Source organism: Natator depressus, chromosome 4 (genome assembly GCF_965152275.1).
Source record: "Natator depressus isolate rNatDep1 chromosome 4, rNatDep2.hap1, whole genome shotgun sequence".
Classification (NCBI taxonomy): Eukaryota; Metazoa; Chordata; order Testudines; family Cheloniidae; genus Natator; species Natator depressus.
In genome coordinates, this window is record NC_134237.1 from 10,416,608 (window position 1) to 10,435,245 (window position 18,638).

At 42.5% G+C, this 18,638-nt stretch overlaps 2 protein-coding genes across 3 annotated transcripts in view; one reads left to right on the plus strand and one right to left on the minus strand.

The window, feature by feature from the left end:
• GTF2E2 (general transcription factor IIE subunit 2) overlaps window positions 1–18,638 on the plus strand; it is a 61,107-nt gene that overhangs the window by 6,080 nt on the left and 36,389 nt on the right. Inside the window, exon 2 of the mRNA XM_074950383.1 lies at window positions 3,872–4,038. Within this exon, the coding sequence (XP_074806484.1) occupies window positions 3,876–4,038 (163 nt within the window). The 5' untranslated portion in view covers window positions 3,872–3,875. The remainder of the gene's footprint in view (window positions 1–3,871; window positions 4,039–18,638) is intronic.
• SMIM18 (small integral membrane protein 18) lies at window positions 8,876–18,536 on the minus strand. Of its 2 annotated transcripts, none has more exons than XM_074949912.1 (2): window positions 18,396–18,536; window positions 8,876–11,485 (listed from the first exon to the last, which is right to left on the minus strand). In XM_074949912.1, the coding sequence occupies exon 2, from the start codon at window positions 11,438–11,440 to the stop codon at window positions 11,147–11,149; it is 294 nt and encodes a 97-aa protein (XP_074806013.1). In that variant the 5' UTR covers window positions 11,441–11,485; window positions 18,396–18,536; the 3' UTR covers window positions 8,876–11,146. The 2 variants fall into 2 exon arrangements, with proteins under 2 accessions (XP_074806013.1, XP_074806014.1); XM_074949913.1 differs by having other exon boundaries at window positions 18,392–18,497.

Sequence of the window (18,638 nt, forward strand, 5' to 3'; positions counted from 1 at the left end):
ACTTCCCGCCCCCTGACTGACCCCTCGGAACCCCCCACTCATCCAGCCCGCCCCCGCTCCTTGTCCCCTGACTACCCCCTCCAGAGACCCCCCCATCCCTAATCACCCCCAGAACCCCATCCCCTACCCAACCCCCCCTGTCCCCTGACTGCCCCGACCCCTATCCACACCGCTGTCCCCTGACAGGACCCCTGGGACTCCCACACCCTATCCAATGCCCCCTTTCCCCATCCCCTGACCGCCCCACCCCCAGAACCTCCGAACCATCCAACCCTCCCTGTCCCCTGACTGCCCCCCTCAACCTTCTGCCCCTTATCCAACTGCCCAGCCCCCTTAACAGGCCGCTCAGAGCAACTTGTCTGAGCCAGACATGCTGATCTGCTGGAGCGCTGCTTTACTGCGTTATATCTGAATTCACATTATATCAGGGTAGAGGTGTATAATTAAGTAGGCCAAAAAAGAATATGAAGAGCAACTAGCAAAGGACTCAAACACTAACAGCAAAAAATTTAAGCACATCAGAAGCAGAAAACCTGCCAAACAATCAGTGGGGCAACTGGACGATGAAGGGGCTAAAGGAGCACTCAAGGAAGATAAAGCCATTGCGAAGAATTCATTTAGCTTCTCCTCATTGGTCTTCTCTGCAGAGGTTGTGAAGAAGAGTCCCGGACCTGAGCTGTTCTTTTTAGGTGACAGATCTGAGGACCTGTCCCAGACCTGTCAGTGGAGGAGGTTATGGAACAAATTGATAAATTAAACAGTAAAAAATCACTAGGACCAGATAGTATTAGCCAAACAGTTCTGAAATAACTCATATAGGACATAGCAGAACTACTAACTGTGATATGTAACCTATCACTTAAATCAGCCTCTGTACCAGATGGAATTCACCTAAGAATTCTGAAGGAACTCAGATATGAAACTGCAGAACTAACAATTGTGGTATGTAACCTATCGCTTAAATCAGCCTCTGAACTAGATGACTGGCAGATAGCTAATGTGATGCTGATTTTTTAAAAAGTCTCCAGAGGCGGTCCTGGCAATTACAGGCAGGGATGCTGGAATAATCTGTATAGTGGGGATGCTGAGAGCCATTGAACCAAACTGTAAACCCTGTATATAATAGAAACCGGTTCAAGCCAGAGGTTGCAGCAGCACCCCTTGTTCCAGCACCTATGATTACAGGCCAGTAAGACTAACTTTAGTACCTGGCAATTTGGTTGAAACTATAGTAAAGAACAATATTATCAGAAACATAGATAAACATGGTATGTTGGAGAAGATTCAACGTGACTTTTGTAAAGGGAAATCAAGGCTTGCTAATCTATTAGAATTCTTTGAGGGGGGTCAACAAACATGTGGACAAGGGGGATCCAGGGGATATAGTGTGCTTGGACTTTCAGAAAGCTTTTGCCAAGGACCCTCACCAAAGTCTCTTAAGCAAAGTAAGAAGTAATGGGAAAAGAGGGAAGGTTCTCTCATGGATCAGTAACTGTTTAAAAAACAGGAAACAAAGAGTAGAAATAAATGGTCAGTTTTCACAGTGGAGAGAGGTAAATAGTGATGTCCCTCTGGGATCTGTACAGGGAGCAGTGCTGATCAACATATGCATAAATTATCTGGAAAAGGGGGTAAACAATGAGGAGGCAAACTTTGCATACAATATTAAATTACTCAGGACAGTTAAGTCCAAAGCAGACTGCAAGGAGTTACAAAGAGACCTCAGAAAACTGGGTGACTGGGTAACAAAACGGCAGATGAAATTCAGTATTGAGAAATGCAAAGTTATGCATGTTTTAAAACACTATCCCAACTATACATACAAAAGGATGGGATCTAAATTACCTATTACCACTCAAGAAAGAGATCTTGGAGTTATTGTGGATAATTGTCCAAAGACATCTGGTAAGTGTGCAGCAGCAGTCAAAAAAGCTAACAGAATGTTAGGAACCATTAGGAAAGAGAGAGATAATCAGACAGTAAATACAATGCCACTATAAATCCTTGGTACACCCACACCTTGAATGTTGGTTGCATGCAGTTCTGGTTGCCATATCTCAGAATTGGAAAAGTTACAAAGAAGGGCAGCAAAAATGATTAAGGGTATGGAACAACTTCCATATGAGGAGAGATTAACAAGACTGGGACTTTTCAGCTTGGAAAAGAGATGATTATGCGGGGGGAGGGGGGGATATCACAGAGGTCTGTAAAATCATGAATGGTGTGGAGAAAGTGAATAAGAAAGTGTTATGTACTCTTTCCCGTAGCACAAAAATCAGGGATCACCTGATGAAATTATGTTTAAAGTAGGTTTAAAACAAACATATGGAAATACTACTTCACACAGCACCCAATCCACCCGTGGAACTCATTGCGAGGAGATGTTGTGAAGGCCAAAAGTATAATTCCAAAAAGAATTAGATAAGTTTGTGGAGGATAGGTCCATCAAAGGCTATTAGTCAAGATGATCGGGGATCTAACACCATGCTCAGGGTGTCCCTAGGCTGTGACTGCGAGAAACTAGGAGTGTATGACGGGGATGGATGGCTCAATAATTGCCCAGTTCTGTTCATTTCCTCTGAAGCACCTGGCATTGGCGACTATTGGAAAACAGCATACTGGGTTAGTGGACCATTGGTCTGACCCAGTATGGCTGTTCTTATGTTATGTTCCTCTAGTAATGGACCAATAGCATAGTTAGGATTCTTTTGTTCCTAATGTTAGAAAAACCTCCTTGTTGTTGTCCTTAACTCAGCTGGCCATAGATTTCTCCTTGTGTTCCTCTGCTTCCCTTATCAATTTTCTGCATTTCCTAACTTCTCATTTGTATTCATTACTATCCATGTTATTGTTTTATTTGGTATAGCTGTCTTACCTCCCGTCTAAACCTGATCAGTTTTTTAACAAATATGGCCACCTTCCTTAGTTGTGGGGTTGTGGCTTTTTGGACAGCTAGTAAGGTGTTTGTAAACCATTCCCAATTATCATTCAGAGTTTTCTGATTAAATTCTTTGTTCCAGAATGAAACAAAAAGATTGAAACGCTACCGCCAGAAGTCCTCTAGGCTTAGTAATAAGAGGTGCAGTTTACAGTGAATTAGTTTAGTTGTTCATTATTTGTTTTGTGATAGCACTTAGGAACCCCAGTTTTCCCAACGTTAGTAGGAGGTGGTAGTGCTAAATTCAGGGGAGGATTTATAGTGGAAAATTAGCCTCAGAGGTAACTTGGGAGAGACTAGTATCCTTATCTAAGCATCCATTGTTATGGTTGAGATTATTAAAACAGCAAGACTGTGAAAATCTCTAACTTTTCACCACATATGCTTATTGTATGGATTTCCCTGAGTCTGAATAGTGAAAATAGACTTGTCACTTTCACTTTTGTTTGTAGTCAGTCTTATTTTTTCTCCTTCAGTGGAACAATACTACAGTATATATGAATTGTAAACAAACCCAAATAAAATTTGTTTCATTTGAATTATAAAGATCACAACAATGTTTTTATTAATATTGTATTTAGAAAAACCTTTGTTTTTTGCAAAGCCTAAAATTCAAGGGTCAAACTAATAGATGTTATCTGTTTTTGTTTTGTTTTTTTGCATATTTATAGTCACAGTTACTAAGAATGACCTCAGAAAATCATGCACTAATGTGTTAGCTTTTCAAATTCTTGTTTTGGAGAATAACATCTTGGTACATTTGAAATTGCATTTTAAAATTACTCCCTTTCCTCTATATTACCTTTCAAAAAGAGGCATTTGTAAATTTCATAAATAAGGGAATTTATAATAAAATATTAAAATTCTGTACACTTTAGATACCTCATTGACCTTTTTGATTTTTATTTTCCCTATTCCTTTTTCTCGTGACAGAATTATGGATCCAAGCCTGCTAAGAGAACGAGAGCTATTCAAAAAACGAGCACTCTCCACTCCTGCTGTAGAAAAGCGTACAGCACCCTCTTCTGATTCAACATCTTCCAAAAAGAAAAAAGCAAAGTTAGAGCAGGGTGGATCATCAAGCTCAAAACAAAACACAGGTTGGTGAAAGTACGTCTGATTGTTTCCTTCCATCTGTCCACATACCCTATTGGGTCAGTCTTTCAGTAAACTTCCTGTGTGGCCAGAGCCATTCTCCAAAGGTACCATCCTCTAGGAATCTTATGCTTGGGTCTTAGTTCCTGAGCATGAGGGTACAGGAACTTTTACAGCTCTTAAAGAATTTTGACCCTGGAGGATGGAGGTAGAGTGTGGGTCAGGCCCCGTGCTGTAAGTGACATGCCATCCTCTGGATGATGTAAATGCTGGTCTCTGAACTTTGCAGCCAGTTTATGGTTGACCCTGCTTCATGAAGAAGCTCCTGGTGTGCTATGGTTGTGTGTCACTCCAGCTCTTTTTACTGTATACTTTTCAGCGTTTTCAGCTTTCCACCCCATCTTTCCTTTTATCTAGGCTTCTGTATTGGGGCCCATCACTGTACCATCTCGGGTCTGATCTACACTTAAAACTGAGATTGACATAGCTACTGCTCTCCTGAGCACTGTAGCTATGCTGATATAAACCCTCAGTGTAGATGCAAGTATGTCAATAGAAGAATGCTTATGTTGACCTAGCTCCATCACTCAGGGAGGTAGAGTTACTACAGCAATGGGAAAACCGCTTCCGTCAGTGTAGTGTGCATCTACACCATGGGGTTACAGCTGCATGGCTGTGATGCCATAGCTGTGCCGCTATAGTCCCCATGATACAGACAAGCCGTGAGTGTCTGCCAAGAGTAAAGTCAACAACAAAGTGATCTCTCTCTCTCTTCCTTGCCAATGGGCTAGCTAAGATTTTTTTTTCTTTTTTTCTTTTTAAATAAAAAGTTGTATGCTTGGAGAAAGAACTGGGTTTTATATTTTGCTGTGTGTGCCATGTGGTCAGAGGTCATTCTTATTTTATCTGGCAGTAAGTCTTGATCTGTCAACCTGGGAAGGTTCTGTAACCTGTGGTCACAAGTTGCTCTGTATTGGCCAATAGTTTTACTGGAATCAGAAAGACAGAGAGATGGTATCTCAGTAGCTAAGACCAGTTCCATGCAGAGCTTTGCAAGGCAAGTCAGATATCTTTAAACTGACTTCCATGTTTAGTGACGAGCCAGCAGAGAGCAGTGAATAGAAGTGATGACCTGTGTTGCTGAGCACAGGGGCTGCTGTATTCTGCAGTCAACTTGATAGGTTGCCTAAGGCTTTTGCCTCAGTGCAGTTCTGCAGCATATTATTGATTATTTTGGTGCTCTTGCATTCTGGTGTGCTTCTCTGCTGCTTTTTTTTCCTTCTGAATGCATTTTGGACCCATCAGTTTCTGCCTCAGTCTTTCTCACTGATTTTCTGTTTTTTCTTGATGCACCCTAACTTTGTTGTAGGAAAGTTTTTGAAGAAAGAGACTGCTCAGTGATTTCAAGATATGTCTGTATGGCAGAACTATGTCAGTGACAGACGACAGTATGCTCTATCTGCCTAGATATTGACCATAATAAGCAGAGTGTCAGAGTTGGCTGCAGATGTCATCCTGTGCCTGAAACAAAAATGCAGCGTGCCTCAACCCTCCTTTAGACACCTCCAGGGGAGTCTTGTCCGCTGAGAATGTTGGTGTTGGCACAGGAAGCTATGACTTTGACACTGCCACCCCAGCGCTCTTGCACTGGTGACTTTGGCACAGTCAGTGTTGATGCTTGCACTGAAGCTCTAAAATGCTACAGATTCCCAAAGGGTTAGCAGTTACACCCAGTGGGGGAAGGGGCACACACCTTACCATTGCCACAACTACCCCAATAGGGATCCCAGCCTTCCATCATCCCCTTTACCAGCCTACCCTCTCTCGGCATAACCAACTACTATACCAAACATCCACAAGTACTAATGTTGGATAAGTATAATCTGGGAAAGGGGTGTGTGTGCAGAATGGCAAAAAGTTTAAGTTGTGGTCTGTAGTGTAGGGTGGTTTTGTTAACAGTAAAGTGTATGCCTGTGGGTGGGGGGAATAGAGGTTGTGTACTGTTGGGGGGCATAATTTTTCATTTCCTTGCTTCTGTGGATTTGAGTCATGTATTTTATGTGTGTAAGAACCCTAACTGCTTAGCAGTGTCTTGGGTATTTAGGTCAAAGCAACTCATTGGATATGTATTTCCTCTTTTATGTCACTGTCAGACCGAGCCAATATCAGAAGTGTTCATACTGCTACTGTGTGTCCTAAAAGGAATGAATTTGGTCTGATGCTAGTTCTGAGTGAACAGTTGTTTTGGATGTCTTTTTGTCAGCTCAAGCTCAATGTGGCTCAAACAGAGCTCTTAATTACCGTCGCCCCACCCCGCCCAAGTCCTCCTCACTACCTTCTTTCTCAATCACTGGGCACAACACCACCATCCTGTCAGTCACTCAGGCCTGTAACCTGGGGATCATCTTTGACTTGGACTTTTTCTAGGCTCTTATGTTCAGGGTATATCTAAATCTTGCCAGTTCTTTCTGCGTAACATCTCTAAGATATGTCCTTTTCTGTCCATCCACACAGCTAAAATTCTTGTCCAGGCTCTCACCATCTCTCATCTTGATTACTGCAACATCCTTCTGTGTCATACCAGGGTAGAATCCAGACAAATGAGTAGCTGCGTCACCCTTGTCCTCTAGCCTAGGATGTCCTTTACAAAGCTTTGCTGCTGTAGCCTCCAACCAGGACATCTTACAAACAGCCTGCAGCATATAAATTACTCTCAGCTGTGCCACACTTTGTCTCTTACCAGCCTGGGTTATACTGTAGGGTGACCCCAACACACTCCCAGACTTAGATTTTCCCCCAGAAGTGTATGTCCTGTACTGCACAGCCCTCTCCTGGACAGTACAAGTTTATATCAAGTCCGTTATCTCTTTAATAGAAATAATGGCTGGACAACTTGCCATGCCAAATGGAGTGTCCCAAACACTTCAATTTAAACACACTGGATTAGGTAAAACAATAAAACAAGTTTATTAATTACAAAGAGAGAGATTTTTACTCAGTACAAGTAATGAGGCATAAAAGTCAGAAATGGTTACAAGAAAATAAAGTTAAAATGCAACTGGTGCCTAACTTAACAAACTATGTTAAATTCAAAGCAAAGTTTTCTCACCACAGACAGACAGCAAGTCACAGTCTATAGGGGAAACTCTGCTCTCTGGATAGGGCTGAATCAAGGGGTGAAAGTAAGGCGGTACGGGCTGGTACGACTTACCAGTAAAAAGTGGCTGCCTGTACCGGCCCGTACTACTGACGTTAAAGTGCTGCCACGGCAGCACTTTAACGTCACTGCTCTTTTTGCGCCCTCCTTTGGTGGCCCTGCCAGGTCCCTACTGGCAGGGCTGCCGACAGGGAGGGTGCAAAAGGGGCAGTGACATTACCGCTTTAAGCAGGGTCCTTTAAAGCGCTGCTGCGGCAAAAGGACTGTGCATAAAGTGATGCCATGGCAGCGTTTTAAAGTCCCTGCCCCTTTTAATCGCCGCTGGAGCCCCAGGCGTCTTGGCTGGGGGACACTGACACCCAGCCCCACCCCTTCTGCCCAAGGCCCTGACCCTTCCAGGGGGTGGAGTGGGGGGGGGAACTGCCCCCCCCCCCCCACATACCGGTAAGAGAGAAATTTTACTTTCACCCCTGGCCTAGCCACAAACAGTCTTTAGCCCGCAGCCATCTGGCTGGGACAGACAGCAACAAAACAGTCTAGGGGGGCAGAGCTCTGGTCCTCTGGGTGGGGCAGAGCCACAAACAGTCTTTAGCCTGCAGCTGTCTGGCTGGGGCAAACAGGAATTAACAATCTGTAAGGGAGCTCTGGGCACGGCAGAGCAGTCTGTGGCTCCACGGCCTTCTGGCTGGGGTGAGCCCACAACAAAGCCCACGGCTTCTGGCCAAAAAGAGGGGGTTTGGCTGCCACCTCTGGGGTGGGGTCAGTGGTAGGAAAACCCAGTCCCATCCTACTCCACCTGGTCCCAGCCCAGGGCCCTTATAGTGGCAATCCTCCCAAAACATGCTGACTCACTCTCAAGCAGCAGAACCGGACTAAGGTCTGGTTCCCCTGGACTACTTCCTACCACAGTTTGGGTGTAGGGCTCCATAGTCCAAAGGTCCTGTGTCCTCTGCCTCTTGTCCGCAGCAGCAGTCAAAAAGTGAACAAAATGTTGGGAATCATTAAGAAAGGGATAGATAATAAGACAGAAAATATCATATTGCCTCTATATAAATCCATGGTATGCCTGCATCTTGAATACTGCGTGCTGATGTGGTCATCCCATCTCAAAAAGGATATATTGGACTTGAAAACGGTTCAGAAAAGGGCAACAAAAATTATTAAGGGTATGGAACGGCTGCCGTATGAGGAGAGATTAATAAGACTGGGACTTTTCATCTTGGAAAGGAGATGACTGAGGGGGGATATGATAGTGTGGAGAAAGTAAATAAGGAAGTATTATTTAATCCTCCTCATAACACGAGAACTAGGGGCCACCAAATGAAATTAATAGGCAGCAGGTTTAAAACAAACAAAAGAAAGTATTTCTTCACACAATGCACAGTCAACCTGTGGAACTCCTTGCCAGAGGATGTTGTGAAGGCCAAGGCTATAACATCGTTCAAAAAAGAACTAGATAAATTCACGGAGGATAAGTCCATCAATGGCTATAGCTGGGATGGGCAGGGATGGTGTCCCTGGCCTCTGTTTGCCAGAAGCTGGGAATGGGCGACAGGGGATGGATTACTAGTTCTGTTCATTCCTTCTGGGGCACCTGGCATTGGCCACTGTTGGAAGACAGGCTACTGGGCTAGATGGATCTTTGGTCTGACCCAGTATGGCCGTTCTTATGTCTTCTCGGCCGCCAGCAGTCCCCACAGCTCCTCGGGGCATTCATCTGACAGTTCCTTGGGATACTCATCCATTTCCTCCAACTGCAGGACGTGGCTCCACTTGGGGGCTAGTCCGGGATCCTGCAGAGATGTCTACTCCCGGGAAGAGATGTCTGCTTCTTCCCATGGTCCCACCCCAACTGAGCTCCGGGGCTCTGCTTTTATATTTTCTGTCCTGCCCTGGGACTTCCGATGCCAGGGGTGGGGAGGTTTTAGGTCTGCCCACCAGGGGGAGTGTAGTGGTCCCTGGCTCTCTAGTTTGGAGAGAGGCTGCTCCACCTCACTACATCCCCCCTTCATGGAGTTACGGGCTACCCTGTGCTTGGTCTTCCTTTTGCTTCTAATGTATTTGTATAGTGTTTTCTTGTTACGCTTTGCCTCTAGCTCATTTAATCTCATTTTGTGCCTTGGTCTTTCTAATTTTGTCCCTAAATACTTGTGTTATATTGTTTATATTCGTCCTCTGTAATTTGACTGAGTTTCCACTTTTTGTAGGGCTCTTTTTTGAGTTTCAGATCATTGAAGACCTCCAGGTTAAGTCAGCGTGGTGTCTTGCCATGCTTTCCATCTTTCCTACACAGTGGGATAGTTTGCTCTTGTGCCCTTAATAATGTCCCTGAAATACTGACAACTCTCTTGAACTGTGTTTCCCCTTAAACTTGCCTCCCATGGGATCTTACCAACTCCCTGAGTTTGCTAAAGTCTGCCTCCTTGAAAACCATTATCTTTATTGTGCTGTTTTCTCTCCTACCATTCCTTAGAATCATGAACTCTTATCATTTCATGATCACTTTTACCCAAGACAGGCATTGGATCCGTCAATAATATGTATTTCATGGCAAGGAAAGATTGATAAGCGAGTCTAAAATAGTCAAAATCATGCTAACTCTGGACAGCTGGGGCCTGATCTATACTACAGAGTTAGGTTGACCTAAGGCATCTTATGTCGACCTAACTCTGTAAGCGTCTACACTAAAATGAAGCTCCCACCGATGTAACTCGCCCATTACACTGAGTTAATAACTGCACCTATGCGAGAGGCACAGTGCTTAGGTCAATGTAGTTAAGTCAGTGCAGTATCAGTGTAGACACTGCGTTGCTTACATTGACTGTTCCTTCCTTTCAAAAGCCATCCCACAGTGCCCTACACCGATAGTTAAATTGGTGTGAGCACTCCTGGTGAGGATGCACACTGCCGACCCAAGGAATGTGGTGTGGACAGGCAAAAGAGATTTAATTACTGTGGTGGCTGTACGTCAACGTAACTTAAGTCAATTTAATTGTGTAATATAGGCTTGCCCTAATATAGAAACTCGATACATCCAGCATGAAGGTGTGTTCTCACGTCTGTAGCCAAGAACAGTGGATCTGTATCTCAAAAGGCAATCCCCTTGACTGGTGAGGAGTGTGGGAGGGAGGTGGAGATCAGGAATGATCTGTGAAATTATGGACTTGGAGACAGGAGGATGTGGGAGGGAAGCTCTTAGGTGATATGTTCTTGTATGGGGGGTGAAAAGATACTCATTTGCCTCCAGACAGTACTCTTGATTAAACACTCCTTTGTGGAAATATTGAGGTGACCTCACTCTGATGTGATAACAAATTCTAACACCTAGGAATTGATAAACCGTTTGGGTGAGGGATAGGGTGGGAGTTCTCTGGGCTGCAGGGAGAAGCTGTCAGGTGCTTCCAGGAAGTGGTCAGAGAGGTAATTGTTTGCTGGGGATGAACATTTTCCTTTTTTTGTGTAATAAGAGAGCCTACCTCACTGGGCTTTGCAAAATATTCAGATGCCATGTGTAATGAAAACCATTCATTTTGTTTTACTGACATTTTTTCTTTTTAATAAACATGTTTTTAAGAAGACTGCCATTGTTTGGTAAATTTTGTGCAGACTTCCCCCAAAAGGAGAGCTTATAGACCAAGGAGGAGACATGAGATGGCAGGGGTGAGGGTGACAATCAGATTGATCTGTATTTCTCCAATTAAGCAACATTGTGAATTGTTCAGATGAACAAATATTTACTCTAGTAATCAAATATAGATGACAAAAGTTCATTTAAAAACAAAAATCTTTCTTCCCACATAAAGATTTTGCTAGCCATTCAAGTTCACATCCAGAAGTGAAATAATTGTTGCTAACAATGATTTTTAAGGCCCAAAAAGCACATGACTTGCTCATAAGATGCAAGAGGCTTCATTTTGTTTGTTGGTTCTTCTGTGAGTTCTAGTGATCAATCATTACTACACCACTTCTGTTTCTCTCTTTCTAAAGCTGTCCATCATGGTTCTAACTGGGTTGGATTCATTCGCTAGGTCTTTCATGGTTTTATTTTTCACACAGCAGCAACAGTCAAGCAACTCGTAAAGGAAAGCCAACGCCACCAGAGAAACTACAGTAAAGATAAATATAACCAGAATAATAAAGCAGGCAGTGTTCCAGTTATCATGGAAAGGGTAAATCTTTTGCACTTGAAAACCAAGGTATTGGTAAAGGGACGTAGTCTCGTTCCAGTAACTGCTGTTGAAGGTTGCCATGCTTGGAGAGTCCTCTTATTGTGCTCACTGCAGCAGATCTATAGGCTAAAACAAACAGAGAAACAAAGGTGACATTTTTAACTTCTAAAATGTCAGTTTTTTCTTTTACCAACTAAGTTGGAACTTGAATTATTTTCCCTAGTTGGAAGAGTTTACTTTCAGAATGACAGCTAATTTCCTGTGGCAAGCAGTGAATAGTTTTTGAACTGGGGAGCTTTGGACATATACATACTCTTTGAAGTGAAGCTGCATTAATCTCGCTCTTTATTTTGCTTTAAGTCAAAAATATTTTGGCTCAAAATGCACAGCTTGACTATGTGATGACTTTTTGAAATATATTTTATTGCAAAACTAATACATTGCAGCATGTATCAATAAAGTTAAGGAGCATCTCTCACTTATTCCAAAGATAATGCAAAGAAGCAATCTTACAGAGATTATTTCCATCTGCATGGGATGATTTTAGAAACATGGTCTATTTGTTACTCTTAATTGTTTTAGTTTTTTAATGGTTTGAAAACCCTCTCTGCACATGTGACATTTCTAGCAAAACAAGGGACCCATATGCTGTTACTGGATGTGTGGATCCTAATGACTGGTATAATTAACATTTGGCATTCTTCTACTTCTTCCTTTGTTTACAATTCCATTTATCAGAATGGTCTGGGGGCCATCTGATTCCTTTGGGTAACTGCACGTTTGGATAAATGGAAGTGCTATGTTAAGCTGCAGGATTTCTGGGTAGGATGAGGAAAGGAGGGAGGTAGAGAGGAGGGTGGAAGAGAGAGAAAGAGGGAGAGGGGCAGTAGTTGCAGGAGACAGGAGCCTTCTTAGTGCTGCTTTAGTGCTTCCCAGCACCCTCAGTGTTAGGGGAGGGAGCTGGCCGTTCCCCTTGGTATTTGTATTGGTGCCTGCAGAGCCCAGGGCTGTCGGCGCTGGGAAGCATTCAAGCAGCACCTCTCCCGTCTTCTTTCCTCCCCCTTTTCTCTCCTCCACCCACCTCTTTGCCTCCCTTCATTTCCCTCCCTCCTTTCCTCATACTGTTCTGAAATCCTTCTACATCACAGTTCCCACAGCCTTAATGTTAGTTAATCAGTTGGTATGTAACCAACAGGGCTACGTGGGGAACACAGTGTCGTTTTGGATAACTAGGCTGTCTGGATCATTTGAATTTGGTTAAGTGGAATTACAGTACATTTAGAAATTGTAACTGTCTTGGAGAATGAGTTTCCAGAAACAAGGTTGAACTTTCAGCTGCTCTCCTGGTTTATAATACAATTTTCTTATCTCATCTTTAAGCGCTGTTATTGTCTTTCGGTTAACTTGCAAGCTTCCTAACACATTAAGGAACAAATTCTCATAGTGTTCAGCACCCAGGAGCTCAGTGGCACTGTGACCCTGTGTGTTAGGTTACAACGCCTGGAATGTGGAGCTAGGCCTGGCACTGCAGGACTGTAGCTGCTCCCACCAGGTGGGTGCGTGGCGGGCTCACTCTCCACCCCATCACCAATGACCCATCACCTCCTTTCCCCCAGGTGCAAAACCTGGCCCTGCCATTGCTTGGCATTGGTCTAACTGCTTTCGCTGGTTTAGAGAGGCAGCAGGATTTGAATATGTGAACTTCTGGAACTGAGCCTAGAGCAACATTGTGTTGAAGGACTGACTGCCGGCTGAATTAAAATGGGAAAGGGAGCCCCTTGAGGCCTGGTGTTTTCTTAAACTGGGGGGGCTATCTCTTCCAGCACCCCTGAGGGTAGAATGGGAGAGGGCTCAGTTGAGAGAGATGATGCAATGGGGCAGGGAGAGGAGGAGAGAGATTAAAGCACAGTTTTTATTCTGCTGTCATCTCTCACCTTAGAATATGAAAGACAAATGTACTTGTTAGAGTACTATGAATTAAGTCCTACATGCAGAGGAGCAGGCTAAGGGCTGCTTTGGATATCTTTAAGATGAATTGAAATATGTATTTTAAATACCCAAAAAAACTATTTAAAAACTTCAGTTATTAACACGATATGCTACCTTTACAGTCCAACAAATATTTGTAAAAGTGAGTTGAAAAGTTCTGGTTCTGCTCATGCCCAAGTTAATTATATCAATCACTTCTAGAGTAGGGAAGAATGTGCATTTTTCCTTTTTAAAAAGAGCATTTATTACCTTTAACTCTGAATTTCCTGACTTCTGAACAGTTTTAAACATCAGTCTTAATATAGTATTATAGTTTTTGCATAGTATAGAGGACCGGGAGTGACTCCGTAGTTAAGGGCTTGTCTACACAGGGACATCTAGGAAAATTAATCTGAATTAACTAAAGGTATGAATTTGAAGTGGATTAGTTAAACTGCATTAAACCCTCGAGCGAACACCCTCATTCAAAATTAAAGTGGTTTTAATTCTCTTTAAACTAATACGCACAACGGCGCCAAATTAAAATCTCACAGGCAACCTTCATTCTGGTATTTTATAACTCTCGAGAGCATGACTGCAGCCTTAAAGTTTTCTTAGTTTATATTTTTGTATGTAAATTAATATGTAAATGTTGCTGCACAAACTTGGTACAGGAAGACTGAAGGTTAGGTAAGAAAGGCTAGAAGTCTCTTGCATGTTATACTCATGCAGGAGGGATATGATGTAACATTAATTAAAATCAGAGCTATATAGCTAATTAATGAAAGATGCTCAGTTTGTAAAAAATGTATGTTTTATACTGCGTATAATTACACTGGACATGAGGCAACTTTGTTCACTTAAAAGTTGAAATTCCTTACAAAAAATCTTAAGATAAAGTGAATTTTGTGTTGTAGATAAAACAATGAATAAAGGCATAGGCTATTAAGAAGTCTGTCTGGTTACCTTTTATTTAACTTAATCAAAATGCTACACGACCAGAAAATACTAATTGTAAAGAAAGCATCAATGTTTTGTTTACAAAGTTGAAAACCAAAATATATGGATAATTGAAAGGAAAAATGATAAAGCCCAAATTTCATATTGCTACCTATTTTAAACAGTTTGTCTATGAATTTACCAATAATAAAGTTGGGCCATTTTTAATATAAAACAGGAAACAGCCAAGATGCAGTTAACTTAGCTTAAGTTGTATTACATTTCATTGCTATTTCTTACATACTGTTCATCATGTTGTTTGTGTGCTTCTGTTTGGCTGAATAAAAACCAAAATGAAATTGTGACATTGATGAGGCCCTATCTCAGAGCTTGCCTGTCAGGATGAGTGCATCCACAGAAAATTAGTTTTGGGAACTGTGGTAATTTATTGAATTCCTTTTTAAACTCATAGCTAAGGATAAAGAAATGGAATACATACAAGTATGAATAAAGGTTTTAATGTGGGAATTTGCTGTTGCCTTTTTATAATTGAAATAATTATTTAGATGAAGATTTCTTTGGAAAATTATTTTAAAGAAAACTTAGGTAAAATAAGCCTTCAAAATGCTGTTTCATTTTTCCTTTTTTTTTCTTCTTTTTTTGGAGGGTGGGTGGCGTGGACAATAAATTTCAGTGGTAGTTTTAGCTAATGATGCCAGATTGGGATCCACGGAGGCTGAAGAGCACTATTCACAGAATGCCTCTCATAGCATCCTCAAAAGGCCAATCCTGCATCGCGATCAGTGCCCCAGCTCCCACTGAAGTTGGGGGGTGTGCCTTGCAGAATCGGGTCCAGTGTATTGGAACTTTGAGGGGTTATATTTAAATTGGGATTGAGGGAATATTGCATTTCCTCTCCTCATTTTATCCCCTCTCCTTTCCTTCCTTTGCTCTTTCTTTCACTCATTGTTGAAATTCTCCTATGGGACAGTCCTGCACAGGAAGACTGTATCACTGTAACTCAGCTGTCTGTAGTACTTTCCAAACATCAATGTGAAATTAATGCACTACTTGTCAGTTTCACTCTGTTGCTGATGGAGTCATTCCAGGAAGCATAGTATCCTCTGTGATGAGGCAAATGTCTCTTCTCCTAGTCCTCCCACAAGCTAGAAGGTGCCCTTAGTAGAAGTAGAGCACAAGAGGAGGGAAATGAGTGGCTTAACAGTTGAGGGACAGAACCTCCCTCTGCTCTGAAGTATGGAAGTGGTACAGACTCATTCTCTAATATCCTTTAATAGTTCTGTTTTGTTGTAGTCTGTAAAGGAAACCTGGGTGTGGGATTAAGTCTCACAGTATGTACATTTTTGGGTAAGCAGTGCCCAGGGGTTTACGGTTCTGTTATTTTAACAACTTTCATATTTTTAGTTTGAGAGAATGGAGGAAACAGCATGTAGTCTGTCAACTGGGAGATTAAAATAAGCTATAATTTAAGGTCCTACTTCTTTCGCAATATTGCATATTCCACAATATTAGGCTTCTACCGCAATTTTGTTTTAAATAAGCTTACTTTGCACAGTCCACAATTTTGCATACATTTTGAGGTTTGCAACACACACTCCCCCTCCCACCTCCCCCATTAGTATATTAAATGATCTTGAAGAGTTCAGAGCTGTAACTGGGGGTGGGGGGGGGGGGTAAGTGAGGCAGCCGCCCAGGGTGCAAAGCTGTGGGGGAAGAGGGGCAGAAAAATTGGAGGGAGGGAAATGGTAGGGGGTAGAGCTGGTAGGGGGTAACGGGCATGGTATTGCTACCCTTACTTCTGCACTGCTGCTATTATGCTATGCCTGTGATTTTTATGTATATCTCTCTCTCTCTCTCACAGGCATAGCATAATAGTTGAGCGTTTATATTGTTCCAGAAAATTTTTCTTAAACAAATAGGTCTGCTGTGGCTTTTCCAAATTACTGCAATTAATAAAGGTCATTATTATTTTTCCACAATTCTCCATATCTTGTCCACAACTCAGCTGCTATTATCTGAAGATCATCCCGTGATTTGGGTAGTGTCTTAGCTATAATTAATTTTTAAACTCTAATAACGTGAGTTGTAAGACAATATTTTTAACCCCTTTGATATCTGATAGCTAGTGATTTAGTTATATGATATGACAACTGATGTTTTGAAGATAGTGCTTAGCACTTCTTAAATCAGGGGTGGGCAAACTTTTTGGCCTGAGAGCCACATCTGGGTATGGAAATTGTATGGCTGGCCATGAATGCTCACTAAATTGGGGGTTGGGGAGGGGGAAGGGATCTGGCTGGCGGTGCGGGCTCTGGGGTGGGGCCAGAAATGAGGAGTTCAGGAGAGGGCTCCAGGCTGGGGCAGGGGTACCAGTGCGGGGGGTGAGGGCTCTGGCTGGGGGTGCGGGCTCTGGGGTGCAGGAGGGTGGGACCGAGGGGTTTGGAGGGTGGGAGGGGGATCAGGATTGGGGCGCGGGAGATGGTCTGGGTGGCGCTTACCTCAAGCAGCTCCCGGAAGCAGTGGCATATCCCCCATCTGGCTCCTATGCGGAGGCATGGCCAGGCGGCTCTGAGAGCTTCCCCATCTGCAGGTGCTGCCCCTGAAGCTCCCATTGGCCCCGTTTGCTGGCCAATGGGGACTGCAGGGGCGGCGCTTGGGGCGGGGGCAGCATGCAGAGCCCCCTGGCTGCCCATACACGTAGGAGCTGGAGAGGGGATGTGCCGCTGCTTCCGGGAGCTGTGCAGAGCAAGCCTCCAATCCCGCTCCCCGTCAGGAATTCGAGGGCCAGATTAAAATGTCTGAAGGGCCATATGCAGCCCCTGGGCCTTAGTTTGCCCACCCCTGTGTTAAATGGTGGCTAGGAAAATTAACTTCCTCCATTGAAGAGAGAATTTCAGATAATTCTATTTTATAAACCAAGTTGGGGCAGGGGTCCAGTTACCAGCTGTAGGCTGATTTTGATAATATTCTAGAAGTGTTGGCTCTCTACTAGTGACTGTAATCCCCCAGACTTGACTAAAGCCAAGACAGCTGTTGAGTCATCTACCAACACTGTTGTAATTGTGAAATACAAGACTAAAGACTTCATTGCTAATCCATCAAAATTAACTGCAGCACTGATAAAGTAAGAAAAGGCACATCTTTGAAAACTATCGGAGAAACTCGGGTTCGACACAGTTGCATTTTAATTCTAATTGCAGTAGGAATATTTAAAATTTACACTGAGCCAGTCTGATTAGTATGCATTACAGGTATTGTGCGTGAACAAAATCTAGTAGTAGTTAAATATTTAATGTAGTTCTATAATACGTTTTAATTTAAAAATCATTCTTTGGATGCTGTGATAATGTAACTTTACTCAGAATTGTATTCAGAGGAGCAGTGGCAAAATGACTCATTTTAATGCAGTGCTGAGGAAGTCTCAAATAAGAAACAACTGACACACATTTTGGGATAATGGTATCTAGAAATCTCTCATGGATTCTAACCTGTCTATCTGCATTATGCAGATGGATTAACACTCTTATATTTACTCCAGGAATATGTTAAGTGATAAGGTTGATTTTCGTCCTAGTCTAACAAACCAATTCTTTAGAACACATTTTTAGCCTAGCAGCATACAATCTCATTCTTAAGCAATTTAGTGATTGCTTTATTGTTTATATTTGAAAAATACACCCTCTAACAATTTTGTTTTTTCTTTGTTACAGAATTAGCTTTTTTTTTTTTAATAAAAAGATTTGTATTAGCATCTATTTTAAAACAGTCAGAATCAACTAAATGGAACGTGAGGCTGCAAGAAATGAGCTACTAGCTAGTAAACATCAAATACATTTTGTTTACTGCGCATTGGCTTGGGTGTGTTGGGTTTCTTATAAGATGGAGTGGTCATCAATTTTCCATTAATGCACAGATGGTAATAGTGCTTGTCTGATAGTAGCAGATTAAGGATTGTAGCAAAGTAAAATCCTGCTTAACACAAAGAAAATTCATGCTGGCTTTTATAGGAGAAAGGCTTTATATAGACTTCTTTTCTAAGCTAAAGATATATTTTCTTTCAATAATCAATATAAATGTAAGACAATTTTAAAAAATGGTACAGACCTACCTCTTGTCTGAAAAGATGCTGAAAGAGCGCTGGTCTGCTCTATTTTTTTTAGTGCAGGCTATGGCACAGCTAAAATGGAGCTTTGCTACTATTGGCCGGAGCATAATGCTGCTGACAACTTCCTTTATGCTCATTTGCATCAAACCCACTACCCCCGGAGTAAATCATTCATAAATTTAAATGGTTTTGTGTAGGATGATCAACCTGCTCACCCCGTATCTTATTCGTTTACAATGTGATCTT